This window comes from Pyricularia pennisetigena, assembly GCF_004337985.1.
Source record: "Pyricularia pennisetigena strain Br36 chromosome 4 map unlocalized Pyricularia_pennisetigena_Br36_Scf_6, whole genome shotgun sequence".
Taxonomy (NCBI): Eukaryota; Fungi; Ascomycota; class Sordariomycetes; order Magnaporthales; family Pyriculariaceae; genus Pyricularia; species Pyricularia pennisetigena.
In genome coordinates, this window is record NW_021940918.1 from 3,387,283 (window position 1) to 3,414,874 (window position 27,592).

The 27,592-nt window shown below is 51.6% G+C and overlaps 11 protein-coding genes across 11 annotated transcripts; 5 read left to right on the forward strand and 6 right to left on the reverse strand.

Moving 5' to 3' along the window:
* Nucleotides 1–458: 458 nt before the first annotated feature.
* Nucleotides 459–858, reverse strand: PpBr36_06584 (uncharacterized protein; the record flags this gene model as incomplete). Its single annotated transcript, XM_029893729.1, has 2 exons — nucleotides 459–692; nucleotides 814–858. The coding sequence occupies 2 exons, from the start codon at nucleotides 856–858 to the stop codon at nucleotides 459–461; spliced, it is 279 nt and encodes a 92-aa protein (XP_029746433.1).
* A 652-nt stretch (nucleotides 859–1,510) lies between these two features.
* Nucleotides 1,511–1,829, reverse strand: PpBr36_06585 (uncharacterized protein; the record flags this gene model as incomplete). Its single annotated transcript, XM_029893730.1, has 2 exons — nucleotides 1,511–1,720; nucleotides 1,785–1,829. 2 exons carry the CDS (start codon nucleotides 1,827–1,829, stop codon nucleotides 1,511–1,513), a joined length of 255 nt encoding a protein of 84 aa, XP_029746432.1.
* A 979-nt stretch (nucleotides 1,830–2,808) lies between these two features.
* Nucleotides 2,809–4,191, reverse strand: PpBr36_06586 (uncharacterized protein; the record flags this gene model as incomplete). The annotated part of the gene is made up of 1 exon (XM_029893731.1): nucleotides 2,809–4,191. The coding sequence occupies one exon, from the start codon at nucleotides 4,189–4,191 to the stop codon at nucleotides 2,809–2,811; it is 1,383 nt and encodes a 460-aa protein (XP_029746435.1).
* Nucleotides 4,192–5,214: 1,023 nt separating this feature from the next.
* On the forward strand, nucleotides 5,215–6,912 carry PpBr36_06587 (uncharacterized protein; the record flags this gene model as incomplete). The annotated part of the gene is made up of 1 exon (XM_029893732.1): nucleotides 5,215–6,912. One exon carries the CDS (start codon nucleotides 5,215–5,217, stop codon nucleotides 6,910–6,912), a length of 1,698 nt encoding a protein of 565 aa, XP_029746434.1.
* Nucleotides 6,913–9,972: 3,060 nt separating this feature from the next.
* On the reverse strand, nucleotides 9,973–12,226 carry PpBr36_06588 (uncharacterized protein; the record flags this gene model as incomplete). The annotated part of the gene is made up of 2 exons (XM_029893733.1): nucleotides 9,973–11,638; nucleotides 11,703–12,226. The coding sequence occupies 2 exons, from the start codon at nucleotides 12,224–12,226 to the stop codon at nucleotides 9,973–9,975; spliced, it is 2,190 nt and encodes a 729-aa protein (XP_029746437.1).
* A 323-nt stretch (nucleotides 12,227–12,549) lies between these two features.
* On the forward strand, nucleotides 12,550–13,135 carry PpBr36_06589 (uncharacterized protein; the record flags this gene model as incomplete). The annotated part of the gene is made up of 2 exons (XM_029893734.1): nucleotides 12,550–12,641; nucleotides 12,886–13,135. 2 exons carry the CDS (start codon nucleotides 12,550–12,552, stop codon nucleotides 13,133–13,135), a joined length of 342 nt encoding a protein of 113 aa, XP_029746436.1.
* A 4,671-nt stretch (nucleotides 13,136–17,806) lies between these two features.
* On the forward strand, nucleotides 17,807–19,156 carry PpBr36_06591 (uncharacterized protein; the record flags this gene model as incomplete). The annotated part of the gene is made up of 2 exons (XM_029893735.1): nucleotides 17,807–18,382; nucleotides 19,016–19,156. The coding sequence occupies 2 exons, from the start codon at nucleotides 17,807–17,809 to the stop codon at nucleotides 19,154–19,156; spliced, it is 717 nt and encodes a 238-aa protein (XP_029745783.1).
* Nucleotides 19,157–22,662: 3,506 nt separating this feature from the next.
* Nucleotides 22,663–23,676, forward strand: PpBr36_06593 (uncharacterized protein; the record flags this gene model as incomplete). The annotated part of the gene is made up of 1 exon (XM_029893736.1): nucleotides 22,663–23,676. One exon carries the CDS (start codon nucleotides 22,663–22,665, stop codon nucleotides 23,674–23,676), a length of 1,014 nt encoding a protein of 337 aa, XP_029745782.1.
* Nucleotides 23,677–24,316: 640 nt separating this feature from the next.
* On the forward strand, nucleotides 24,317–25,159 carry PpBr36_06594 (uncharacterized protein; the record flags this gene model as incomplete). Its single annotated transcript, XM_029893737.1, has 1 exon — nucleotides 24,317–25,159. One exon carries the CDS (start codon nucleotides 24,317–24,319, stop codon nucleotides 25,157–25,159), a length of 843 nt encoding a protein of 280 aa, XP_029745780.1.
* PpBr36_06595 (uncharacterized protein) lies at nucleotides 24,329–25,081 on the reverse strand (the record flags this gene model as incomplete). Its single annotated transcript, XM_029893738.1, has 2 exons — nucleotides 24,329–24,585; nucleotides 24,616–25,081. The coding sequence occupies 2 exons, from the start codon at nucleotides 25,079–25,081 to the stop codon at nucleotides 24,329–24,331; spliced, it is 723 nt and encodes a 240-aa protein (XP_029745781.1).
* Nucleotides 25,160–25,533: 374 nt separating the features above from the next.
* Nucleotides 25,534–26,799, reverse strand: PpBr36_06596 (uncharacterized protein; the record flags this gene model as incomplete). Its single annotated transcript, XM_029893739.1, has 4 exons — nucleotides 25,534–25,968; nucleotides 26,086–26,547; nucleotides 26,625–26,651; nucleotides 26,719–26,799. The coding sequence occupies 4 exons, from the start codon at nucleotides 26,797–26,799 to the stop codon at nucleotides 25,534–25,536; spliced, it is 1,005 nt and encodes a 334-aa protein (XP_029746531.1).
* Between the last annotated feature and the right edge of the window lie 793 nt (nucleotides 26,800–27,592).

Consider the following 27,592-nt stretch of genomic DNA (forward strand, 5'->3'; position numbering starts at 1 on the left):
CTGGATTCCTGATTGGGTGACTTACAACAGAAGCAACATCGGATCTCATCCCTACTACAGCGCGCAGCCTCAATGATAGCAAATTGACTGCTCGTCTCCTCGATATTATCTACTGCAAGCTTTTCTTCTGCTTCCAAAGAAAAGGCATTGCTAAGAAAACCGTCCAGTAAACTTCAAATCACTGCTTCTTAGGATAAAGCTTCACAAAAAAGAAAGGCATTGGCTACAAGTACACACACACACACACACACACACACACAGACACAAATTTGGTCATTACTTGTTGATGGAGGCAACTTGCATTGGCATAGCATGAAAGCTGATACTAGGGTGTTGTCCCATAATGTCTATTTGCAATATACCATCGAGACTGCAACAGCCGCAATCACCAGCTGAGTGTACTTTCCAAACCCCAGCAATGCTGCTATTGTGAAACCATAGGAGCATTCATGATCAACTTACTGCCTGCGCGAAGACCCGTTTGAGTTCCCATTGGAGTTGTTGCCGTTCGACTGCCTGTTCGAGGTTCCGTTGGAGGCTCCATTGGAGGTCCCATTGCCGCTAGCCCCTGATCCGTTTGAAGATGAACCGCCACTACCGCTTTCCAGTGGGCTGAGATTCTCTCCTCGGATTACGTAGAAGCCGTTGACGAACTGGCCGGTGCCCTGATTCGCGTTGGTGGAACAGCCGCACTATATATACAAAAGGTTTGCAAACTTAGCCGGCTGGTCCTTGTGTAACACTCGAGGTTGAAGAGGTCGGCAAGGGGGCGGGATCCATGAGCCACCATGTACCCCCGTTGGGACTTCTTACGTTATTGGTGTATTTTCGGCAAGTTTCACACCAGTTGACGGACATTTTGGCGGTTTTGGTTTCTGGTGATCACGAGACAATAGGCAAGATTTTGGTGTTGGAGCTTACTTTGTAGGAAGTTAGTGGTTCGATGTGCTTGGATGTATTCTCACTGGACACAAAACAGTGTTCAACTTGAAGCTTTTATAGAAGTCGATAAGAGTGGTGACTCTATAGCCATCGTGAATCACTAACTTCTTTATTGAGTTGAAGAGGTGCCAGTAGTGACAAGTAGTTTTGTTAACTTGAGCTTCATCTCGATGAACAGATTGAAGATATGTCTGCAAAAGTAACACAGGTGACGATGGGAAGATATCTGTTTCAATGCTTTGTCTACTCTCGAGGATCACAAAGTTTTCGGCCTTGCTTGCATACTTCGCAGCTTGCATACTTGACAGCTTGGGGGGGGGGGGGGGCCAAAATCTAAATATGTCACTGGTGTTCTAAGCAACGAGTATGAATTGTTCTTTGATTGCATATAGTATACAGTGTGCCCTGAACCATAATACTAGGTGCATGATGGCAGCAATTTCGAGTTTAATCCATTCTTCCCTGAGACGAATATTCCCGCGGAGGAAACCAACGAAAACCATAGAGACAGGTACCAAGATCTCGGAGACGAGTCCCGAGGATCTGAAAGCTTCTATTCCCTGAACATTCAAGCTCTGAATGTTATGGGCCAAGTTAATTTTTCGTTTTGATGTGTGCTTGAGAGTTCTTCAGATGTGCCATCAGGGGTAGCACCAGAGCTTCCGCTCGAGCTACCACTGGAGCCGTAGCCGCCCTGGTTCACTTGTGGTTTCACATATGGATAATAGATCCCATCGCAAACAATACCTTCCTCGTGGCCGCCACCGGGACAGGTACACTGCATTAGGTGTTAGCCTTTTTGCTCCCCAAAACAGACAGGCCGAGTAAAAGGGATGACCTACATCAGTCGTGGGCTTTCCACAGCTAAAACAGCTCTCGCTCGACATGCTTGTGTTGTTTGCTTTGTTCGTGGAAGAGGGTGTACTATAGGTTGCTCTCGCGGTATGGCGTCTGTAGGAACATTACCGACCATCGGGGGACACTTGCTAGATTTATAGGTGGAAAACAAATCTATAGATAAAAAAACCCATGGGAACACCCTGGTTACCTGCATACCTGCATAAGGCGTGAATCACAAGCGCATGCATGGTGCCGTATTGTGCAGTTTTAACTCACATCTTCTTGCACCAAGCTTGTTGTTAGCAACAGTTTTGTGGCATGAAATTCTTTGACAGGAACCACTGGTGCCAACTTAGAAGGTAGAAAAAGTAGAGGTGTCGTCCCAGCGAATATCCGTTCTGGGCCAACTTTTCGTCAACACCAATTCTACGCCACTATATTTATCCCGTGGTTTCCATGCAACCGATGAAGTGCTGCCCATGTGGCCACAGTGTTAGGAAATAGACCGACAGGATAACGTGTCAAAATAGGTAGTACGACCACAGGCAATCTTGTGTGCTAGGATCACTTTTCTCGGGCAATGCTGGATGTCCATGGTCCCTGACACCTGTGAAATCAATCACAAGTATCCCAAGGCCTTGATGAGTGGCAATCAGCCATCCGTGGTGCTACATCAAAGCCATCCCGCGAATACCAATTGCGTACGCCCAACGAAAATGCACCTCGTGGGTTGTTGATCCCAAGAGAGCGGGTTAATGGCGTCTTGTTGATCTAGGATTTTTTGGTCTACTCAACAATACAATTGATTGTCTTCCCTTCTTTGTGTATCGTGTCAAATATAAGCAATAGTTTGGTGTCCTGCACAAGTTCTAGAAAGCAATCACTCATGCCCCGATAACCTTCACAACGAGATTTGGCAGACAAAGTATAGATCGAGTCTCGGCAACATAAAGTCGGAATGATGGCGACCAAAGACGTGCCCTTGGGGCAGAAAATGACAGTAAAATCTCAAACAGATTGACTGGACTATCTGGTGATGTTGTTCACTACACTAGCAACCATAACGGCAACCTCGCGATCCCAGCCATTGCTCTTGTCGGTATTCGTTTTGCTCTTAGAGGATGACCCAACCGCCACGGCGGAGCCAGGAAGCTGTGCTCCCCTCAAAACGCACTCTCGGATTGCGTCACCCACGGCAGTCTTGTTCGACCTCAGAGTTCGTGCCGACACGCCTCCCCTGTTCATGATTTCCTGTACTCTGGTTGACAAGCTGCTTGCCAGCGTCCTCCAGAAGTAAGACGCCAAAGATCCCGTCTCTAGATAAGCCAGTAAGAACTGCAGCAAGTTTACGCTCTTCTCGCTCGCAGTCCCAGCACCCATTTGTGCCTTGAGCGGGTGCAAAGGGGCCTTGGTAGATTCCAGAACCAGCTCGAGAGCAACAATGTTCTGGCAGCGCGCACTAATCTCGGCTAGAGTCCGCTCCAGAGTAGGCAGAGCGGCCAGTGACCGCGCAAGAGATGCCACGCTGCTTTGCAGAGCCGAACGCAAATACATGTCCAAAGCCTGGAGCATGCTGGCCGGGCTCCACTTCTCGTTCTTGGTCAGCGTCGTCGGGGAAAGCAGGTAAAGCGTAACCAACGCCGAGACCATGCGGGCCTTTGCCTCCTCCAGTTGCGCAAACGTCGCGCCACCGGCAGAAGTACCACTGGAAGCTGAAGGAGGCGAGGCCATGGAGAACTCGCGTACGATTCGCTCCGAGACATCGCACACGGACCTTTCGACCGGCACAATGATGAATTCCTGGAGGGAGCGAACCGCATCGACACGGTCAATCCCGTGTCCCTCTTCCCCAGGCGCCTTGTACTCTAATATTTCCCTGAGAGAAAGTATGGTGTGCGCGCAACGCACCAGGCTGCGGTGGTCCTCCTTTCTGCCCGAGGCTGATAGCTCTGCATACTGAATCTCAAGCTGTCGACCCAGTTGCAGACAGCGGCCTACGGATCTCCCTATCCTCAGGGTCTCCCAGAGTCGCGAGGCGACTTGCCTAACCGTGTCTGCTTCGGCATGCTTCTGGATCACCTCCTTTTCTAGCTGTTTGTAGCTCTCATTCAGCGACTTGACCTGCCCATCAATCTCGCCCACTATCCGGCCACTTGCAGCGGTCTGCTCCTGTGTGTGCGAGAGGAGATGGATGGCTTCGCGCGTAGTCAGCTGGTCGATATGAGAGTCGATCTCTTGTATGTCAAAAAGCACTTTCGAGAGAGGCGTCGACAGGTCAAGCGGCGAGTCATTGGGATTGTTGGTCGAAAGGACAAGACTGTTGGCGAAGGCGGATGGGCTAAAATCCGGAGCCAAAAAGGTCTCGTAGTCAATGTACGAGGTGTCCTCCTCCTGTATGTTGTTAGACATGGTGAGGAATGTCTACAGCCCGGGTGCTGACGAGGGTCCAGCCAATTCGTCAACGGCGCGTGTTGCTGCAACCGCATCGTGGGGTCTCCAAGCTCCAGCTCCAGCCGTCCAACAGGACAAATTTCAGCCACAGTTAAGCCGGACCTGTGCCCCACCCTGTTGAAAATTCAATTCGCATTTGCAGGGTAGCATCCTCGACCCCGGCTTCATGGTGAATTTCACTACCACCCCATTAACAAGGGCAAGGCAATGAGGTCATTATGCAGAGGTACCTACTCCGCCAGCCAATATTGGGACTGTGTTGAATGGAATATCATGGCTTGAACTGTGGCCGCATAGCCAGTCTGTGATTCTGCGTATTGTGATTTTTGCCAAGATCACATACAATCAGGCTGCTTTGGTGTGACGGCAGTTGTGAGTACGCAGAAAATGCTCATATCTTGTGAACAAAACATTCGTCTGTTGTCGGTGTCAGCACAGATCTTCTGGGCTGACAAAACCCCACTTCCATACCCCGACTGGGAAATGCCGCTGAAAAAATCATCGTGGGTGGTGGAATTAGTGGGGTATACCTGGGAAATCGCCCAGTTGCGAGTCGTTGTGTAAGCCGGGGGCAGGGATTAGTGCTGGGGCTCGCGGATCGCAAGGCACAGGCTAGCCAAAATATTTCGCTCTGCAAAGCATTTGCAAATGTTTAAACCTTCGGAGACTCGGCACGCCGATGCTGACTTTTGTCGTGCGGCAAACCCATAAGCTTTCGTTAGCCATGGCTTGAGTCGGCCGTTCAAACGCTTTGTTTCGTTCATCTGCCCGAAAAACATCTGTCAACGGACTTTTTTTGGTCGACACAGGATTTCAACGAACGACATGCCCTCTTCGGGTTGCGGTTGCTTCTCCACGTCCGAGTGATCCGAACGAGCGCAGACCGACCATACGTCCCCAAGTACATCATCCGCTGCCTCGGAAGCGAGCCTCAACCTTCACTTCCGACCTCAGTGCTAGAAACAAAGATCTACGGCAGCGATGCCCCTACTCGATTTTCCGCCTGGCGACAACGCCACGGATACCATAATCAATGGCGTTCACTTCAACCTGACCACACTACGGGATTGGAACTACGAGTATTACAGCAACCAGACCGTCTCCAATGGCACGTGGGACTGGTGCATGATCATGGCCGAACCATGGACACCCACACGCATCCTCGCAAACGGCACCTTCATGAACTCGACTTGGTGCTATACGCCGACGCACTCCATCGGTCCTCGGGCTGGAGTGGGAATGGGCTTCGCCGTCATCTTCGGCATCGGCCTTGTTCTCACCTTGGTCAACCTCGATCGCCACGGGCGTCTACACCTACCCGTCGAGAAGCGCTTCTACCCCATCGGCAGGAGATGGCAGTGGTACTTCTCAATCATTGCGTGTTCCTTGGCCGTGGCCGCGCTCATTTGCAACGTCGACGTGGATCGCATGTTCCTACCCGAGCTTCCAGTCGTCTTTGTTAGCTTCTTCTGGTACCTACTACAAATGGCCGCCATGGCCATCGTCTGGGAGTCGGTACGCCATTGGGGGAGCTGGATGGAGCGTCAATTTATCGATGCCGACCCTTTCTCCTTGCCCGAGGATGGTAGACGTTACAGATTTGAGCTTCTGATCCCGCTTGTCTTCTACGCCTTCCTCTTCCTCAACTTCTTTCTCGTGTTTCCTAGGAACTGGGGTCCGCTTCAGCTGCAAAGATCCCCCGAACAGACGCGACTCGAAGCTATCCCCGCGGCTACGGAGCTCCGACTGAAGCTGGGGTCGTTTGCGCTGTTCTTTGCTTGGATCGTCATTCTGGTGTCTCTCCGCCACACGATCAATGAGTACCTGCCCCGTAACCGGGGGCTGCTGAACCGAGCCATAGGTATCATCAAGCTCACGCCGCTCCGTCTTCACTTGTTGATTCTCCTGTCGCTTGTTGTTGTCGCGTACCAAGCGTTGGTACCTTGGTCATGGGAAAACTCGCCAATGAATATCAATGGCAACGTAGTTGCCATTTACCTTGGCGGATTCGTCCCTACCCTTCTCATCGTTTACGTCAATATAGTTGCTGGTTTCATGCGCCCCAATGAGGACCAGGAGCTCATTCGACAGAGACGGCGCCGTGGCGCAGAGCATGATGCCCAACTACGCATCACCAAGAAGCCCACCTGGTGGCGGAGAGTGAGGGGCGAGATCCCGCCCCCTAACGAGACAATGAGAGAACGGCTTGCACGCAATGCTCGTGAAGTTGGTGGAAGGCGTGTTGATCCTGTCTTGGAGGCTGAGCTGGCAGCCGCTGGCTCGACAACCCATCAGGCGCAGCCCTTCAACTCTTCTACGAGGTCGAACACGGTAGAGATGGGCACAATGCAGCGGCCAAATAGCAATGGCAGCAGCAACGGCAGCGATCTCCCCTCGCCCAATCCTTCCAGGCCAAGGCCAGAATTCGAGGCATACATGGGAAAGTCTGACCGGCGGCGGAATGAAAGAACCATGGCCGCTGTTGCCGGAGTGCTTTTCCCCGCTTCTGCTAACGGTTCCGACTACGCCCAAAGGAGAGCCGAATTGATGACGGACGGTCCTCCCCCGCCACCTTATAGGGACAACGGCGAAAGTCGCCGTCAACCCTCGGAGCGAAGCATCAGCGTCGCCTCAATGGCTCGCCCTGCTGAGCAACCCAAGAGCATGCTAGATGTTTAGGGATACTGCCGAGACAACATTTAATATCGACATTCCCGTCTTGCTCTTTGAGACTACTAGGCTTTTGTACAAACTCAAGTAGAATTTTTTAGTACTGAATATTTACGATTATGACATGGACCGTTTTAACATGAGTATCTGACTACCCTCTTCGCTGTGGGTTGATTTGGGTTGATTTAAGGGTTAGGCGTGTCAAATTTCATTTGGGTGTTGATTTGGATATATGGTGTACGTGGTTTTTTCTTTCTTGTTTTTTTTTTTTTTTTTTTTTTTTTAAAAAAAAAAAAAAAAAAAAAAAAAAAAAAAAAAAAAAAAATGAAATGGTCTTTGGTATTTCACTCGCTATCAATGTATATACGGCTGCAATGATAAGAAGCTGGAATAAGCGAACTGTTACATTACATATTATCAGACAGGAGTCTCCATTTCACAGCACACATACAGTATGTGCCACAGATCCATGACATCACCCAAGATGGACTGCATGACCTGGGCTGGGCGAGAAACAAAGTCACATTGGAAAAAACAGATCAGTTTGCCATTCTGGAGAGGCGAAATGGAAACCGCCGTCATCAATCCATCATTATGTCCTAGAGAACAAGCGGGTTGACCTGAATATTGAGCAGCAGAGAAAATGGCCCCCCAGTCCCCCCAATAAAAACAAAGGTATCAAAGGAAAAAAACACATGCCCGCCACTAGACCGTGTGAGTATATTTCACGTGCATGAGGCGCAAAGTACAGTATTAGCCCAGGCTACCATCATGGCATCTCGAGACAAATGGCCAAAATGAGGAGATTCACACACAGCAAACCGGGGCCATGTGGACTAGAATAGAATTAGTCTAGAGCTAGAACTAGATCTACCTAGCGTGAGAAAAAAGAAAACGCCTCCTCAGCCTGTCTACATGACATGAATGTCTTGCATCGTACGAAGCGTACACCGTCCGGTGAGAGGCAAGGGCACCAAAGATGAGAGAGGGGCTGGCTAGGATATGTGGGGGATCGATCGTCCCAAGTCCCAGCGCTTCACCGAAGAGGCACCCGGTAGAACGCGAGTCCGAACGGCGAGGCGCGGCGGTCTTTTTGTCTATCTTTTGTTCAGATCAAAAAAAAAAGAGAGAGAAGAGGGAAAAAAAGAGGCAAGATGAAGAGAGAGAGGAAGGTAAAAGGGACGGATACCAATCTGACGGGAGGGGAAGTTGGGGCGTGTATCTCTCCTCATCAGCTTACAAAAGTTGAGGTAAACAACCCTCGACACTATCTTTTTTTTCTCCGCTTGGCTAAAACTCTATAGTTTCACTCCTAAAGAGGCAGGAACAATCAAATTCAAAAGGAGCGGTCAAGGGAGTGACAAAGGTACTCCGTACATAGGGCAGCGATTTTGAACGGGCTTGTCACAAAAGCCCAAACAAGGTTAAAAAGAGGAATGGAAGGATTGAAAAAGGCGCACACATGCCAAGGCCCAGCAAGGCGCAGGCGGAGGGGAGAAAGATAGACCGACGGACAAACAAAGCCCTTTCTTTTACGAGGTCCATGCCTGCTCAGTAGCTCACTGTTTACTGTCTTGAAAATTGTCTCGGCAAAGCTAGTTTTTTTTTTTTTTTCTCTGTTTTCCTTTTTTCCTCCCTCATTTGTAGCATAGGTTGTACAAAGAGGCAGTGCCGAAAAACCCTATTTGACGCTAAACAGACAAATACGGGACAGAAGCGGAACGCAAATGTGAGTTTGTTCATTTGATGTACAGCTGGGCTGAAAGAGGCAGCCTTGAGCAAAAAAAGAGAGAGAAACATTAGAAAGCAGTGTGCAAGCTTCTTGTTGGGCTGAGTCTTGGGCCTGGCTGAGCAAGAAAAGAAACCAAGGAAAATTGAAGCAAAACACCTAACCTTCAGGCAAAAATATGTACCCATATCTTTGCGAACAAGACTATACCTTGATTGCGAGAGAAGAGAAAAGAATTGAGTCTTAAGCCATCACGCGCAGTATCCAAATCTGTGAGGAGGCTGGGCTAACTACCTAATCGCCTCGGTACTTGTTCCTTGCAGCGCAGGGACGGCGATTGGCCACGATGTTCCCAGTCCTAGTGACAGCAGCTTATAGTTCGTGGTAGATGATCCAGGCACGGCGCCTAACAGGAGGCAAAAAGTATACCCCCTGGTGTGGGCCCTGTCCTGGCCCCGACTTTGACAAACATGTGATAGCCTGATCCTTTGCTCGTTTTTCAGCTTCAGCTGTGAAACTCAATGGTAGTTTCGACTCTAGTGCATGTTTGAACGAAATGGAATGTACGTGATAGTATCGTGAGCAATCTGTATTTGGGTATCAGATAGGATTGAAAGTAATAAAATAGACAGCCATCCGCTTAAAGGAAATCCAAAAAAAGGCCGGTTAAAGACAGTGCCGTAGACCGTCCATGATGATTCCACAAAGAAGCCAAGCTCCAGGTCTGTCATCCCTGAAGAAGGGCCAGCAAGCTTAGAAGTGAAGCCAAAATTATCGCTGTTAGCTCGCAAGGATACCCAGATGGCGAAAGTGCTATCACTTGAAAGAAACCAACCCCAATATAGAAGATTAATGCAATGTCAAGTGTGGGGATAGGTCAGCGGGTGACTGACTATAACCACACTCTAGCAGAAAATGGCCAAGAGAGTTCTAGCGATTTCACCTGGGGTAATTGAACCGAAACACAAACAGCCGACCTGAAAGGCAAGAGATAAATGAAAAACATGGCAGCGTCAAACATAAAATGACTTAAAATGCAAATTCCGACAAAAGAAGAAAAGCGAAGAACTAAACGCAGACCATATCAGAGAGTATGCAACATCGTGAACGAAAAGGAAAAGAAAGTCCGGTTGCCCTGGGTGGAATCAAGTTCCGTCTTCGTCTCAATGCTGTGCTGTGCCTCCAGTCATAACTGCGCGCTACAAGAAATTCAATTCAGCAAAAACATAAAGAAAGTCGTGAAAGTCGTGAAAAGGAGATGTATGTGTCATGGTCAATGCTTGATACGGCCGACAAGAGATGGGACGTGACCGTGCGGCCCTTTAAATATCTTTCTGTTCCTAGCAAGCGGTAGCCGTCGGCACACCTCCCGTAGCAGCGGCAACGAGAGTCTTGAATCGGTCCAAAGTATCAGGTTGTTGGTTTTGGCCTCTTTCACCGTGCTGGTCCCCGGGTCGGTTGACGGGCGTAGCCTGTGGATTCGATGCTGGTACCGAGAGTCTTGGTGGTGGTGTTTCCCTCGCGGGGAAACCTGAAAATCCGCTGAAGTTGGGATGCATCATGCGATCCACGTGGGATACCCGCTGTTCCCTGGGCTCCGTACCCTCGTTTATACGGGCGTGGATAGTCATTGGATTCGGTCCGTGGTACCAGCCATGCCTCTTCGACTCGCGAGAGGTGATAGAGGGCGCAGACATTGTATGCTGATGACCTCTGAACACGGTATTGCTGCTGGTTGGAGGCGGGCCCAGGGGGGCTGGTGTTGAAATCGGAACCACACGCGTTTCGGGGTCGAACCTAACGGTCGGCTGGGTGCGAATTTGCTCTCGTGCGTGCTCGGCCTGTGCTTGCACTGCTTTGTTCGCCTCGTTTGCCCAAGCGCCGGCACTGTCGCGTGGTGAGTTGCTCGATGTAATGTCCAATTTGGTGAGTCCTCGGTGGAGGCTCATATCTCTGTCCCATTGTGGGGGGCGATGGGCCTCTGTCTGCGGTCTCCTGTCTGGAAGTAGGAGTGCAGGCGGTGCCTTGGTTTCGGAGTCTACCATCATCGGTGAGGGTATCCTGCGGGGGGGAGTAATGGGGGTAGGTAAGTCGAAGGACTCGATACCAGGGAGTCGAATAGCCCCACCCGGACCAGTCGAGCTCTCATCGACATTCATGACTTTGCTGAGACGGCTGCCGCCGACGCTGTAATCCCTGTCAACGTGCCACGTTCTTCGTCTCCATTCCATCGCTTCTGCCTCTGACATTGATTCGCGACGAGACCAACCGCCCGCCGGAGATAGAGTAGGCGACGAGAGTAGGCTTGTACTGCTCGGAGAAAAGGCGCCAGAGTGTGATGTGTTAAGCCCGGAAGGTCCAAACATAGGTCTCCCAACGGCAGGGCTCGCGCCATGAGGAGACTGGAAGGGGTTGCCAGCAGCAGACGGCACGGAGAGGCGCCTTCCGGGAGTCTGACTTCCCGTGCTGTACATGCTATGGGCACGCGAGTGAGAGGTTGTGGGCGATGCCATCCCCGATGCCCACCGCGGACTGCTCTGGCCAGTGGAGAACGTAGCTGATGTTGGAGTGCTAAAGTCGCTGGGAGACGCTGCTCGGTAAGAGTACTGGCTGTCAACGCCACTGCGGTATGATTCGAGTGACAGCCTCGATCGGGGATCTGCCATAACGAGTGGCGGAGGACGTCGTCGGGTCGGATCATCGCGTGGTGCATTGCTATAGTTGGATCCCAAAGAGCCAATGCTGGCTATGCTAGACGTTGACAAGGACTTGGAGTGGCCTCGAGCTGGCCCGCCAGCGCTGCCACCAGTTCCTGTCCTGCCCCTACCGTTGTGTCGCACGCGATCTGGTCGTACCTGTCGGACAAACCTGGAACTCGCCACGGCCAGAGAGTCGGCGGGAATGTCTTCGTTGACATGAACGGTTTGGGCATGCTGCCTCAGGTTGTCGAGTCTCGAAAACCTTCGTGTGCAATGGCACATGAACGGTCTTTCGCCCGTGTGCTTTCTGTACATATGGTAGATGAGGTTAGATGGTTGAATACAATGGATGAAGCATGAAGGAGAAATACCTAATGTGCCTAGCCAGATGTTCACTTCTGGTAAAGCTCAGATTACAAGGTGGATAGTCAGTGCAATAGAAGCGCTGTGATTTCTTCTTGTTCTTTGACTTGGTGCCATCGGCATTGAGGCTGTCATCGTCAGATCCTGCGTCATCGTTTCCTCCGTCTTCTCCCTCGGATGCGTTCATGTCAACGTCTTCCGAATCGGCGGGAGTGGTTGGCTGTTGAGAATGTTCTCCCTGCGATGTCGGCTTTTCGGATGGCTCGGGAACCTGAACGGCATCGGGGAATGGTGATGTTGGCAAAGGCTTCTGCGACACCAGCCTAGTGCTGTTTCTATTCGCCCCAGCGGCCGGATTGCCACGACTGAAGGTAGCCCTGGTGGGAGTGATTGCGTCGTCCATCGGAGCAGTCGAATGCATCTGCTGACCTCTGTTCTCAGATGATTGCAGCGACGCGCTCGGAGGTCGGCCTTCATGCAAGGCCTCGGAATGCCCAGGACCGTTGTTGGCTGGGCGGAAAGCGGCAGCCATGGCTGTGGACGGCAGGGTTGGCGAGATTACCAAAGATCGGGATGGACGAGAACCAAACGTGCACCTGCGCGGGGGTGGTCGCACGTATTATGTGGCCAACCCAACCCAGTGAGGCTGAGACGGCGAGCGACACATAAGCATGCAACCTGCCAAAAGTTGTTGGCGGGGGGGAACGTGGGAGTGGTCAAAGCTAAGTTGTCGACGACCCTTTTAAGCGGGGGGCGTTCCAAGGGCCAGGGGGGTGTGACTATATAAAGGCGGATGCGGTGAATAGGTTGTTTGAGAAATATTAAGACGACGAGGAAAAATGCAGTTGATCGAGGATGCCGGGACGGAAGACGGAAGCGAAAGAGGGGGAAGGAGAGCAAAAGTCCGAATATGCTGAGATTACCTCAGTTCGTGGAGAGGAGAGAAGGTAAGGTAAGGTACACTGGCTGACTCTTGGTGTTTATTGTCTGGTTTGCGATTGAAAAAGAAAATATCAAAGAAAAAAGACCAGAATATTGTCTGTTTGTGTCTGATATTGTGTTTCTTGGTGGTTCACCTAGCAGAGCTTATCGAAAATTTGATCTGCTCTCTTTTTTTCCGGGTGCGCAGTCGCAGTGCGTAGTCGCACTTCATACAAATGGAACGTATGACGCCCACAATTGTCTTTGAAGAGTGGGAGGAATCAGGTCGATGCAGACGGCGCGGCGGCGACGGGCTGCAATTGATCGAGACGAGACTGGGGGGGTCGAGAGGGGCGGCGGGACAGACTGGCGTCACTCTCCACCAAGAATTGGGTCCAAATGCGCACTGGCGGGGATATTCGGGCGGCAGGCACAAGGCACCGGCGCGGATGCAGTGTACTACGTACAGGGCCAGGTACAAGGCAAGTGGGGTGTAGGATCTGCTGAGAAATCGGGGTAGCAGAAAGGTACCGTGGCGATCAGGCGATCAATTGTGAAGTAAGGTACCTAAAACTTCATGCGGTACCTTGTTAGGCTGGGTATGGTTTTCCTTTAGGTACAAATAGCAGGCGGCTTTTTGCATTCTGTGTTCCAGACGATTGTTGACCCACGACTGAACCAACGCCAGATTGTCTTACTGGATTTTCACAAAGAGTGCACTGTAGGGTTCGTATCCTAACTAAAGTTCGGGCTTTGTTGGAACAGACAAGACAGGAAAAAAAAATTAATTTAGATAACGAAAGGGAAAATGGTTCGACTGGCTACTGTAGACACCACCAATGTCCGCTCCAGCGGGTGCTTGAGTCCGCCTCTCTATCAACAAATTTGCTTTTAATCAAGAGGCAGGGAATTGTGTTTGTGGCGATTTTGGTGCATGACCCAATGCTTGGAACGAATAAAGCTGACCTGAGCACAAGCGCTTTTTTTTCCTGGCATGCGAAGAAGGAAAGGATGGGGGGAAAGAAGTTAAATTCAGGGATGCGCTCAGAGAATAAGTTAGCAGCGCCGTCCTCGTGATGGAGCTTGGGCAAAATGCGGCAACTGTGAATGGCCGCCGCCTCATCCACATTGATCCTTTTCTTCCATGGAACCGCAGCGCATAAAAAAGGGCCCACGGCACGCGGGAGTGGGTTGGAATGACAAGAAAGAAGCAGGGCGACACAGAGTTGCCAAAAAGCGGGCGTGAGGGACGCCAGGGATGTGGGTGCGTGTCTGCGTACTAGTTAGTATTGCGTGAGATAGTTGGCCGACCGCCCCGGGCCCATCAATGAGCTCCATGGCTGGCCATTGGCCTGGCCTGACTGGCTAGCTGGCTAGCTGGCCATGCCCGAGGACCGCCGCCATCAGATCGGACGCATGCAAGGTCAAAGTAATTCAATGCACACACTTACCGAGTGCACTACCTGACAGGACAAGGCTTGCTCAACGAACATCCGTAGAACTGATCCCAGGGGGAAGGTTACAAGGATATGTCTTCGTCCGGCAACAGGGGCGAACGTACGGATACTTTGGGCAGCCGTGAAACCTGCAAGGAAAAAAAAAAGCAAAGAAAAAAAAAATCCAAACGAGATTCAGTATCCGATCCCACACCAGGAAATAAATCTTGCTTTTTCACGTTTACTATCGGGCACCCGTCGGCAGCCGAGCTTGGGTCAAGGGGGTAAGGAGGACCGACTGTTGTCAGCTTCCTCCGGCGTCATTCTACCAACCACCGCCAAATTTGGCTCATGTGGGATCTGGCCAATTGAGTGCAACAGGCGGTTCCATAGGAATGAGAACAGTGTAGTTCCTCAAGCCCACTTACTGGCGTCAGAATGATCGTATCGATGGCCATTGGCGATTGAGGAGCTGAATTTGACAAAAATACATCGAATTTTTCCTGGTGGACTTGACCGACGGTGCGAGAAACCAGATAAGGTTCGGTAGCTTGTATAGTGGACAATCGGCTTTGCAAGTACAGAGGAACCCGCCGCTTACTTCATCAGTGCGACAAATAGTCAGACTTGACCGCCAAGACGGCAGGCATTTCATGCGCAAAACATCGTGGTTCGTAACACCTGTTCGCCGAAATGGTTTGAAACTGGTTGATGGTAAATATATACCAAGCTAGGGTTTTCTTTTTTTTTGATGCGACAGTTGCTGTTCGCGATAGATGCGACTACTATTTTGCAATAAACAGGGAGAGAGAGAGAGAGAGAGAGAGAGAGAGAGAGAGAGAGAGAGAGAGAGAGAGAGAGAGAGAGAGAAGAAAAAAAAAAAAAAAAGATCGTAATTTTATTAATTTCCTTTGACGATAATCGACATGCATATGCTTGCCAAATCAATCACTACTATATTTGCCAAGTCTCGAGTCTCGAGTCTACATGTACCGTCCGTAGGTGGCTGGGGATGGAGGTAAAGTACCGGTATACTATGAAATGGGTACGTACCGTGGTAGGGCTCTACCACGCCTATTCGAGGAACAGGTTTGAATACGTCAGACGGGCCAGAATCATCCACCAGAAAGTAATACATCGTAGAACTCTGCCAGGATCAAGCGTCGCGCTTGCGCTGCATCCAGGGGTCTCGCCTGTTTGACGCTCAGCTGAAGGGTTGAGGAGACCCACTTGGCTTGTTGGCTTTGCGGAGCTGCCGATCACACAAAGACAGGAACAGGAAACACATTTGGCCAAATCTTGGATCCAAGACTTAAGACCAAACAAAGATTGAAAAGATTTAGTAACATCAACATCAGGCCGTGTCTGTCTCTCGCAGCCATTTCCACCTTCCCCGAACTATCCAGATCTATTCAAGTAGGTACGCAGAGCATGTCGAACCGAGACCTAAAACCACTCACCAGGTGTAATGTACTGTATTGGCACCCTCCCTCCCTTACCAAATACTACCACGTAGGCACTCTACATGGGCCCCTCTGGATTGAGCTCACATCGGACGGGATGCCAACAAGACTCTTGGAACCAGCATATCCCCAGTTTCGGCAAGCGCGCAACACCCGCCAACAACAAATTCAATAACGGCGGGCGGTTGTAATCTTTTTACATCCCCCGCATTCCCGTTCGACCGAGGCGTTCGCTCATGTCGCAATTGCGGCATTCACAGCCTATCTTCTGTTTATGGTGGCTGCCTACTAGGCAGTTTGGCATCCAAATGTAGATACGGCACTGTACCGTGCTAACTTACCTAGTGACCTGCAATCAGACGGGCCAGCAGCGAGCTTCATGTAAGGGACAGATTTCAAAAGGTATCCGTTGGCCGAAGAAGCAATGTCAGGAACCGGGAAAAGACTTGCGATTCGTGGTCGCATCGGCCTGGTCACTGGCGCGCATCATCTGACTGAGACGTGCCAATCAGAAGGGCCCTGAGGCATGCAGTTCTGCGCCATAACGGAAAAAAAGAACCCCAGGAACGAGAAGAGTGGAACGCTACATGGCCCTGATGCCGAGAAACAAAAAAACACAGAGACAACCGCAACCGTTGATTTGGTACCTGGTGGTGGCTGTTTTGTGCCTGGATTGGCTCTGTGTCTGACTATTTAGAAACCGTTTTGAGATAGAACGCAGAGGCGGCAGTGCTCACAGATACTTGCTGATCAGTGTTGGCAGATTATACAAGTTTCCAAGAGGAAACAAAAAAAAAGTTTATTCGGGTTGATCCCATGTCCAGCCTCCTATTTGATGCTCACGACGATCTTGGTGCAATGCAACCTGACTAAGGGGATCCCGAAAGGCGATCTTGTCAAGCCAGACGCGACGCGAATGATCCCCTGTGTTGCACGCTGCTTCCCTCCACGGCAGCGTTGGTTTCCTTGATCGGTTTGACAAACCTTCTCATCCCGGATCATGCACCACACAAACTCGGTTTCCTTTGTGAGCTTACGACAACCCACCGTAGAGAATACCCCGAGAGATCAGCCAAGGGGGGGCGTGCAAGGTCACACAAGCACGACATTCCAATGCTGACTGCGCCGGCACGGGTTTTTGCGGCGCTGCAAGATACCAGGGCCACACACCGCTTGATGGTTGCATCCACGTTGTCATCCTGCCGAAGAAGCTGACACTGCCCAAATCTTCTTACTGGGTTTAACGAAAATTCATCTCCGTGCCGCCCACACAAGTCGTGGGTAACTTTAAAATGGAGTTGTCTTCTCCGAAAGTTTGGATATGCAGCTTAGCAGCGGTGTTTGCCACAGTCTGAATAGGGTTTTGATATTACCATACTGAGATACCGAGAAGGAAGTATGTTTTCGCGGTGATCTGCAAGGTTATGCATGTTTCTTTTGTCTTTTTGGTTTAAGGGGCATCCATATCGAGCCCTATGCGCCGCGGGATGTACATGACACTTTGAAAGGCTAACTCGACAGCTTTTTTATACTCCGTGATCATATCATGGAACTGACAAGTTTCATGCCGCCGAGATGTATGTGTAGATATCAAGTAATGTTTTTACCCCAGGAGCTGTTAATTGTTGAGGCTGTTGACAAGCAAGCCACAAATGAGGCTGATGGCCAGTATTGATCATGGTAGGTATTGCATATCGACAAGTTTTCCGAGCTACCCAAAATATCCTGAAATAAATAGTATGCAGCTGAAAATCCCCTGGGATTGAATGATTGCATAGCAGGATACTCTGTCATGCCATTGTAAATATATGCTGAACATGGCCTCATGCAGTTAACATTGACAGCCCGTCTGGAACAGGAATGCTGAGTTTTACTGACCTCAAGTGAATAGAAAAAAATTGGTCTAGGAAAAGCCTTTTCCAATCACGTATTTACCTAATCTTCACTGTGAAAGATCTTTGCGAACAACTTCGAGCATGCTATCAATCCTGGAGATAATGTCATAGGGTGGCCTGACTCAATATTATATTGTTGAATGAGTTACACACGGAAGGCACGCACTCCCAGTCCTGCACAAACTGGAAATGCATCGATCTGAGTGGCAAGTGATTTGATACTGCAAATTCCTCATCACCTGTAATCTTTCCCTCCTCAGCAGCTTTAATAACATCACGACTCCTTCAACTTGCGACAGTCACGACTTGAAGTTTATCATTATCAGCAGGACAAAACCCCAGCCCCAGAAGCCATCCCATTAACTCTGCTTGGCAACCCGCCATCCAAGGTCCAATCATGGACGACAAAACTGGAGACAAAGGAGGTTCTGCACCTCCTGCGAAGAAGCAGAGAACGGGTGTCTTTGGCTGCAAGCAGCTTCAAACGTCTGGGACAGCCATCCGAAGCCCATCGCTCACACAGACTACTAGTAGCAATCCCTTTGTATCACATAATTCAGGCCTGCCAGCTAAAGCGAGCAATATTATCGCCAATCAATTCGCACCAAAAGATTCAGGTATTCCAAATAAAGAGACCACCACTGCCGCCAATCCACTCATTTCACCGGAATCGATCACTATTGACAGTGACGGCAATCTTTACCTTGAGGTTAGACAGTCACACATCTTCCAGGTCGACTCATATACGCTCTGTCGGCATTCTACAGTCTTCAAGGCTATGCTTACTGGGCCTTGGTTTGAGAATCAATCAAAAGAGGGCAAATGGACGGTCAAGCTTCCGGAGGACAGCCCGCGCGGCCTCGAAGTTTTGCTCAACATAGTCCATGGCCGTTTCGATCTTGTGCCTACAGATCTCGAAGATGACTACCTGCTGGATGTTTGCGTCGAAGCTGACAACCGCGACATGGTCAAGGTAGTTCGCCCTTGGATCGGAAGATGGGGCATGAGCCTGGGTCTCGATCGAGATTCTAGAATTCTGACTGATCTCTTCACTTCATGGTGTCCTGGGCCGGAGGAAAATCCGTTTAGAGCTCGTCCTGTGTCTGGTTCGGCACTGTAGCATCATGAAGGATGGCTCAGCTTGGAGGCTGGTGACAGTCCCTTCCAGCGGTCAAAAACATTGGGTTAATCTCAATCAAACTCATATGGGAGATGCTCGCGCACGATCAACAGGTTCCATGAGTAAGTCAGCAAATAATGGTAGTATCCCCCGTGAGGTTCACTTAGCCAAGAGAGTCAATCTAACGATAAACAACAATTTATAGACCAGATTCCAAGGCTTCGAAAAGTCTATATGGAGTCCTTGCTTCAGTTCCTCCATCAGTACTGGGTAAAGTTTGCTAATGCGGCCTCCATCGAGGACTGTCCACAGGAACAGGTAGTGATCTTTGGAAGATTTGCTTCCGGCATCAATAAACTCGGTCTCTATGTTCTCTCCGATTCAGTGATACTCAACAAAGAATACTCATTCGAGCATCTGCATCAAGAAATCTGCTTGATTGCAAATCAAGTTGAGAAACCTCACAAACCGTCTGAGCGCCCACAGGAAAGCTCCTCTATGGCAGCCGAAGAGTTGAGACAGGGACTGGCGAAGCTTGCCCAGAACCCCCCTTGTGCCCTGACTGAGTTACAGGAGAAGCATTTCGAGGAGAGGGCCAAGCTCCTTGGCACCTATAGTCCTGAGTGAAGTCAAGGAGAGTCGCAGTCGGAAGTCTAGTTGGACTAGCTGCCGTTTCGTCTTGATCGCAACCGAACAATGAATTCTGAGAGCCAGAGGTCTGATGTTCAGAAATTGCGATTAACGCAATGCTATCAATGTGATTCTCGATGACATGCTTCTCGAGAAAATCATTTGTGGGCCGGATAGGGCCGGATATCAAGGGATTTTCTGCATAAAAAGAAAAGAAAAGGGACAGAAAACTGGACCAAGAAGCTTTCAAAATTGCAAATCAAAAGCAAATCGAAGACTTGAGCGCATTGCTTTCCAACATGAAGCAAAAGAACAATTATTTCCCTAATACAATTACATCATTTCCATCATCAAGTTCAACTCTGAGACTACTACCAAGGAGGAACGAATGGGACCTGCAGCCTTGTAATAATTCGAATTCCCTAGCATGCGGAAACAAGGCTTCCAGGTCGAGCTCAAACATTCGTCTATTGGATGCCAAGTTACGCAGTTTGAACTGCCCGCATGTGATCTTTGACGACAAGGCCCCCACTGACTTGTCTGTTTCATCTGCTTGACCAAGAGGAGAGCCGACTGCCGTGAGAGAGTATTCGTACTGCAGCTGGTATGCCTCCTGGCGAAGAATGACCGAACCAGGTCCAGACAGCCTCGGGGCGATTTTTAAATTTGGGGCTCCAGCTGATTCACCTTGCCTCTTGTCGGTCGTATCCAGAACCGCCTTGACCCCAAGGTACTCATTTATGAGGACCCAGGTATAGACACATGGGTACTCATAGTAGTGCGCCGCCCCATGCCACGGCGGGCCGTCGCGATAGTAGACGTGGTTCATGTCATAACGCTCGCCCATGATGTACTCATCCCTTTTCCCCATCTTGGCGACGCGTCGGAGCTGGTCGAGCAGCACGTCGCCACGGCGCATCCACGACCAAAACGCGGCGTCCCAGCACCAGTACCGCCCGGCAGCGCAGAGGTCGTAAGGTCCGCCGTCGCCGATCTCGCTGTCGGTGTAGTCCTGGATGCGCGCGGCGAGGAAGCTGGGGAACCGCTGAAACTCGTTCTCTTCCCTGCGCAGGAGGTCGAGCACGTCTTTGGTCTGCACTTTGGACGCTGCGCCGAACATGACGGGGAGCTCGTTGGCGAGGAGGTGGATGTGGTCATGGACGTTGCCTGATCTGTCAACCCAGTCGATGAAGCGCTTCTTCGTCTCGTCCCAGCAGCCCAGAGGAAGGGGTTCGGCGATGACCTCGGCGAGCTTTATGGCCAGTCTTTTGTAGTGTTCGGCACGGTCTGATCTGTTCAGCAACCGCTCCATCTCGTCCATTAGCTCAAAGGACCGTATCGCCAACGCGGCAGCCATGGTTTCGCGTCCGTCCTTGATGACCTGGTCTTCGTAGTAGACATCAGACCACAGCCGTCCCAGCGGATCAATACATCCTTCAACGCAGGACAGAGCACCCTCGAGGTCCTGGATATGGCGTCGCAACCACTCGACGTCCCCCGTGCGGCCCACGTAGAGCCATACGGACTCAATGATCTCGACATTGCCCGTGATGAGGAACATGACGGCGTTCTCGCGACGATCCATACTGTTCCGACGGACGTGGTACTCGCGATCGCCGGACGGCTGGACAGCACAGGGGTCCCGCCATAGGCCGCAGGGGTCCTCACGCATCATGCGGAACTGCAGCTCCATCATGCGGCGTACGACGTGCAGGTCGACGACGGAGCCGGTGGCCAGCCGGCCCTTGATCTGAAACTCGTGGTCGACGTCCGGGTAGGTACCGACGTACTTGTCCGCCAGGGTGCTGATGACGTAGCCCGAGGCGTCCGGGTAGTCGGCCGCCGTGGTCCGCTCGACGACGCACGGGAGCATGGTGCCCCAATAGAAGCCCGCCATGGCGTCTGCGAGGTCCTTGCCGCCTTCAAAGTCGAGCGCGTACTCGCCGCCGTCGATGTCGGCATGGGGTCGTGCGGTGTACGAAGTGAGCGTCGCGTTGGGGGCGTGGATCGTCACGACCACGCTGGCGTCATCCTTGGCATTTTCATGACTGATGGATGCTTGCGGGTTCAGTCGTATGGATACCCGAGCGGTCTCTGGCTCTGCCTCAAACATCCACGCAGGTTGAGAGGAAAAGGGCGATTCCGGCAAAACCCAGCAGAGACCCTTGCCATTCAGAACGGTAGACTCCGAGCGAGCGGGCTTGTTCTCTGCCGTCGAAGAGGTAGAGACGTCACCAGGTAGAACATAACGCTGGTCACCTACTTTATCCAAAACGAACACTGGACCTGGTGGCAGCCAGAATTGAATTTCATGTGCACCGGGTGCCGGAACAGCAGCAAATCGCCGCGAGCCAATCCGGATCAGATTTCCTGACGTTGCCGGGGTTTTGGGTTCCGTCATCTTTGCATTCGGTCAAGAAATGCTGGGCAGAGAACACAGCCTCCGCAGCTTCAGTTGGTTAGATAAAGCAATGAATGAAGTCGAAGTGACCTCCTGGATAGACCAAATTTACTACAGTAGTCTAACCAGACTGCGAGAGTCGCTGGGGGAGGACATTTAGACAAAGTTTCCATGAAACACGTGATAAGCTAGCTACCTTGTTTTACACGGAATGGTTTCCAGGCACCGACCGCCTCTTGCTTGAACGGAATAATCAATCGACTTGATTGCATAGCCGCTGAATTTACGTAGCAAAGGTCAACGCAGCTCTTCACTGTTACAGTTTTTGGCTGCCTATATATCGGTAGCACTGCTTTGTGGCACAACGTAATGTCATGAATTATCAAGATAAAACATGGCTCGGCCTGTTGATTGATGGTGGTGGGTGGTGTGTTTGCTTGGTGCTTTACTGTATTGTGGCACTGCTTACTATTGTGGTAGTAGCGACCACAAAAGTCAGCATGGAAGGGGTTCGTTCCGTAGGCTTGTTTACTCCACTGAGTTCAGTGCCGTTATTGGGTGGATTGCGGGGCCAAGGGTCTGCCAGCTTCAACGATCCATCCTGGGAGCCTGGGGAAGGACCACATGAAGCTCACTCCCCACGAAGATTCTAACTGCAAATGGAATCCGGAACCAACAAAAGCTTGTCCGGCAGATGCAAAGATTCCACACCCCTGGAGGATCAAAGATACGAGCCTGCGTGTCATCATTCGAGGTCGGCTTGGAGGTTCACGGGACAAGCCACAGGCCATAGTCGGAATTTTGATGAGCTGACGTCCACTGTACCGAGCTTTGGACTCTCTCGGAGATGTGCTTCGCAGGATTGTCGTGCAAACACACCTCAACGAATGGCTTACTCCATGGAAGTAATCCACAATACAAAAGAACCAGGCCCCGGACTGTCTCTCGTCATGCTGTTTTTTTTTTCTGGGATATCCAACAAAAGTGCAACAAACAGAACAGGCAGGCGAGGTTGAATGCCTACTACTAACAGTGGATTTTTATTCGGTTACAACTAATTCTACCCAACCAGGACTATACTGGCCTGGTCATCACAGCTAACATGGTACAGGTCAAGTTGGCGGCGCTCCTCGCCATCGCGGAGCTGGCTGCTCACGTCTCTGCCAGTGACACGCTCAACAAACCCCCGCTGCTGCCGAACCTAGACATGCTCTGGGAGGGCCTGGAGAAGAAACTAACTACACCCAAGACAGAAATCAAGCAGTGGAGGGACAACGTCATTTCTGAGGACTGCAAGATCATGGCCGAGAGAGAGGGTGTCCCACCAAATAGTATGATCCAATATGAGGTCAGCTATGGCGATTGCAAGATGCCGTGGCTGCTCTGCGCCGCCAAGGACCACCCCAGCAACATGAAGGACATCGCCAAGTTCTTTGGCATGGTTCCCGCCAAGCTGCGGCAGGCGACAAAGCACGCCGCCTTCTTCAAGCCCAATACAGCCAAGTCGAAGGCTGGTGCCTACGCCTGGGGCGACCAGCTCGCCTTCATGATGGACCCTAAGGGCATCGGCATCTTCCTGCACGAGGTCTCGCACACTGCCGACCTCGGTGCCAAGGACTCGCATTTTGGAAAGGTCCAGGGCGCCTTCACTGACAACAAGATCTGGACAGACGCCATACAGAAGGATCAGGCCATCTCGGACAAGTACGGCCAAACCAACAAGCACGAGAACCTGGCCCAGTACGCCGGTCTGGTCCTGTACGATACTCTGGTCGACGGTGGTCTCAAGAAGATTATCAATGACGTCGACAAGATCAAGAACCAGCTCGACGCCTTCAAGACGGCAACCAAAGAGTGCAGGTGGGGCGGCAACATGCTCAAGCTCGACCAGACATGCTCCAAGCGCCCGCCCAACGCCAAGCCCATCGACCTAGGGGCCAAGCCAGAAGACAAGAAGGATGATAAGAAAGACGACAAGCAAGGGAAGGGCAAGGGAAAGAGAAAGTTGCGGTTCCGCCGTGATGCTCGTTCCATATTCTGGCCCAGGGCTTCCGCCTCGGCCGACCAGGTCGAGAAGCGCGATGAGCCTACCAACTGCGGTCTTTTGTCTGCGTAAAACTAATGAAAGCTTACTGACAATACACTCTAGCTCTTGGCCAAGGAACACGGCATTCCATTTGACACATTTTGGCTTCTTGGAGTTTTATGGTAGGCAACTGAGCCCGGATACCCCTTTTCCTAATGGAGTTACTATTTTCTTTGTCTTGGGCGCCTCAAAATGATCGGGACTAACAGCAAGCATTGGGTTGGAATTTCGTCTTTCTGCATTATGGTTTGTAAATATTCATTTCGATTTTCATTTCTTCGGTTTCGAATTCACATTACCAGTATCCATATAGGTTTTATTTCTGTTTAATCGTCAGCACTACCGACAGAACCATTTGCACAGAGCACTTTTAACCAATTCCCTTGGTTGCACCTTAATCAAGTGCCGGGTCTTGATGGTCTGTAAAACCTCTGCCGTCTTTTGGACTGCCGGCAAAATTGCAATGGATGAATATCCAAACACAGATAGTCCCGGGATCTTATTTATGCGGGGGAAAAAACAGCTGTCTCCCGCGTATATCCCGCCGGTACAGTATTGTGACATGAGAGTACAGTCTTGAACCGGCAAAGTATATAAGATGCACCATCTTATGGCCTCCCGCTCAGCTCTGCCCTCTTCGAACCCCCATAAATCGCCAAAAAATTCAAGGATGCACATGATATCAACCGCCTGGCTCTTGATAGCCACCACAACCGCCACCGCAGCGGCAAGATGCACCCGCTCCCTCCTCGAGGAGGCGACGAGCCGCTACGTGGCCGCCCAGTCGGCCGGCGAGCCCCGCTACCTGCAGCATCTGGCGCCCGACCTGGTCGCGATGCTGTACACGGAGAACGGAAACGCGACGATGCCGCTGCACGCCTCCATGCTCGCCAAGCCCCTGCGCATCGACCACGCCCGCGCCCAGCACGACCTCGAGGCCTGCAAGGGCTACGTGGAGCTAATCATCACCGACGACGCCCACCCCTACCAGCTCGCGACGCAGATCTACCTCGACGCCGCCGCCGGCACCATCGACAAGGTCGACACTCTGGTCACGGACGCCCAGGACTGGCTGTTTAGCGCCCGGCATGCCCTGCACTACGTCCTGCGCGAGGACTGGACCGCCATTGCGCCGGCGGAGCGGGACGAGAGGGCGGTTCTGCGCGCCGCCGCGGATGCGTACCTGGACCTCTTTAGTAACTCGTCGGTCGTGGTGCCGTGGCATGAAGCGTGCCGCCGGCTTGAGGGGGGTTTGTACACGCAACCCGGGAGTACGTGCGCGACTGGGGTGCCGGAGGGGATCGAGATGGTCGACAGGCGGTATGTGATCGACGAGGAGTACGGCACTGTTGGGGTTTTTCTCAGCTTTGGACCGAGCGGGCTGCACGATAGTCACGAGTTTCGAATCGAAGGTGGGAGGATCAAGTACATTCATACCGTGACGGTCTGTCCGACGCCCAACTGTGGGTTTGGGGACCCGCCGGCTATTCTGCGGGATGATCCGGGCTGGTGATGGCTTGGCTGAGGGTGAATTAAAAATAACGCGGCAAGAAGTTCACAGGCAGGTAAGTACAGTTTGGAAGATAGATATGTGTCATGAGATATGAGTTATTTCAGGGGCTAACTGCATGAGCCTGGCAACCAAAATGTACCCAGGTGCACGTACTAGCCGAAGTAGGTAACACAGAATTAGCTATATCCAAAGGAAAAGGATGCCAAAATGCCCCCGTATTCTGACTCTAATTCAAAAAAGAACGAAAGACATGCAAGCTGGGAAGGAAAAAAAAAGTATAACAGTCGTGATACGTCCAGTATGCGCTCCTTTGCTAGTTTCCAATGCCAGAACGACCCAGCAGAGCACTACCCCCAAGCCAACCACGCTCAAACCTATAGGCACTGAGAGTACCACTGGTTGGAAACCCGACAGGTACCCTGGCTGCAGCAGGTCGGGCCAGACCAGCCGCTGCCTCCACACTGGCCGTACAAGCTCGCACAGCTGGTGGAGGGCGGAGGGGTGGTGGGAGGGCTGGTCGTGGTCGGGGGAGGGCTGGTTGTGGTTGGCGGAGGGTTGCCCGGCGTCGTCCCTCCGACGTTGATGCTCTTGCTCGCGACGTCGTTCCAGCCGTCGGACAGGGCCGCATTGCCGACAAAGTAGGCCCCGGCGGCCTGGTCGCCTTTGAACTGCCACTGCAGCCACTTGTAGGCTGCCTTGGCGTACAGCCCGCCGTTGGCCTCGCCGTAGGTGCCGCCGTGCCCGACCCGGTTCAGGTTGCCCTTCCAGGTGGGCGTGCTGGCGGGGATGTTGTTGTAGTCGCGCTCTCCCTGTGTTGGAGAATTTTTATGTATATAAAACGTAGTTAGGCATGCGCTGACAATAGTGTTTTTCATACAAAAGGGAGCACTTTGGTAAAATGGGAACCAGGCCAGGCACAGACTCACGTTCGGGTAGGCCATATCAGACGGCCCACCAAGAGCAATGATGACAGGCTTGCGGATGGTCTTTGCCAGATCGTAATTGCCCAGCATACCGCTGTTGAAGATGCCAATGGACGAGACGCGCGCGTCGTCGACAAAGGCGTACGCCTCGGTGCCGCCGCAGCTGTAGCCGGCTGTCATGATCTTTGTCCGGTCGACGTTAAAGGCGCCGCCGGCGCCGTTGGCGGCCCAGGTCACGGCCTGGCGCATCTCGTCGACGGTGGTCGAGCCGCCGCCGCCGGGGACGCCCTGGGACACGACCAGGAAGCCGTACGAGGCAATCTGGGTCAGGAAGTTGCGCGCAGACGTGCCGTCGCCCGAGCAGGCGCCGTTGCCCCAGATGAGGACGGGCATGGCGCCCGCCGCGGCGGCGTTGTTGGGGCGGTAGATGGTGTGGCGCGGCAGGCTGGCGTGGGTTTGGAAGCCCTGTTTATTGTTCAGAAGCTGTTACAGTGGAGGAGAAGGGATGGAGATGAGATGATGGTGGTGGAACTGTTACTTACAGCTGGGCCGAAGGGGCCATCTCCAACCTGGGGAGGATGCTGTTAGAGCCGCTATTCTTGCATAAGAAACATTTGGTTCCGACTTGCAACTGACCGACTGGCGTGCCTCCAGAATCTTAGATGGAGAGGCACCAGCAAAAGCGGCCAGGCCGAGGATGAGGGACGTCAACCTCATTGTGCAAGGGCAGAGAAGTGCTCGTAGGATAACTGCGGTAAAAGTTATGTCACAGCCGAAAGCTGGAAATCAGAGCAGAGCCTATTGAGCGCACATACAGTCTCCCCACAAAGAGAAAGGGAATATCCTTTTCCTGCACTGGTAACACATCTTTATAAAGCCCTGTAAAATTGCCACATAGATAATCGGTTTCAATCTTGATCGATCTGCCGAAATCGTGGGGAAGAACGGCACATGGCAAAGGCGAGATCTGAATTATGCGCGCTGGGAAGCTATTCCTAAGTTGGCATCACGGAGGTGTGACGACGGAAGAATTCCCCACCAATCTGCCAGATGCTTCCTTTGTTTCAACGGCCTTGGCCACTGGGCGAGCTGTGGCTTGGCGTTGGATAAACTGGTATGCAATATAATATCGGTAAGGAGAAGATACCTTTTCCGGATTTTTTGGTCACATTGGGGGTGGGGGGTGCCAGTATTCCGTGTAAGAATCACGGCCGTCGTGTGATATATACGCTTCTTGGCTTTGTTGCAATTGAATGGTGTGGCTCGTCACACTTGTAATTTTAACAAAATAAAAGCGGGTAAGTTAAGATGACTGCTGTAAGTGGCTGTTTTGGAAGTAGTGTGAATGACAAAGGATAAATGCTATTAATATAGTAGACTGCAGGCTTAGCCCTGGCAACTGCTAAAGGGCCAGGGGCGGCGATTTCACTTGGCCTCACCGACACGGCTGATATAGCTCATTACGTCCCTTGGCCAAACGACAGGTCATACGTGAGGGACAAAACCAAAA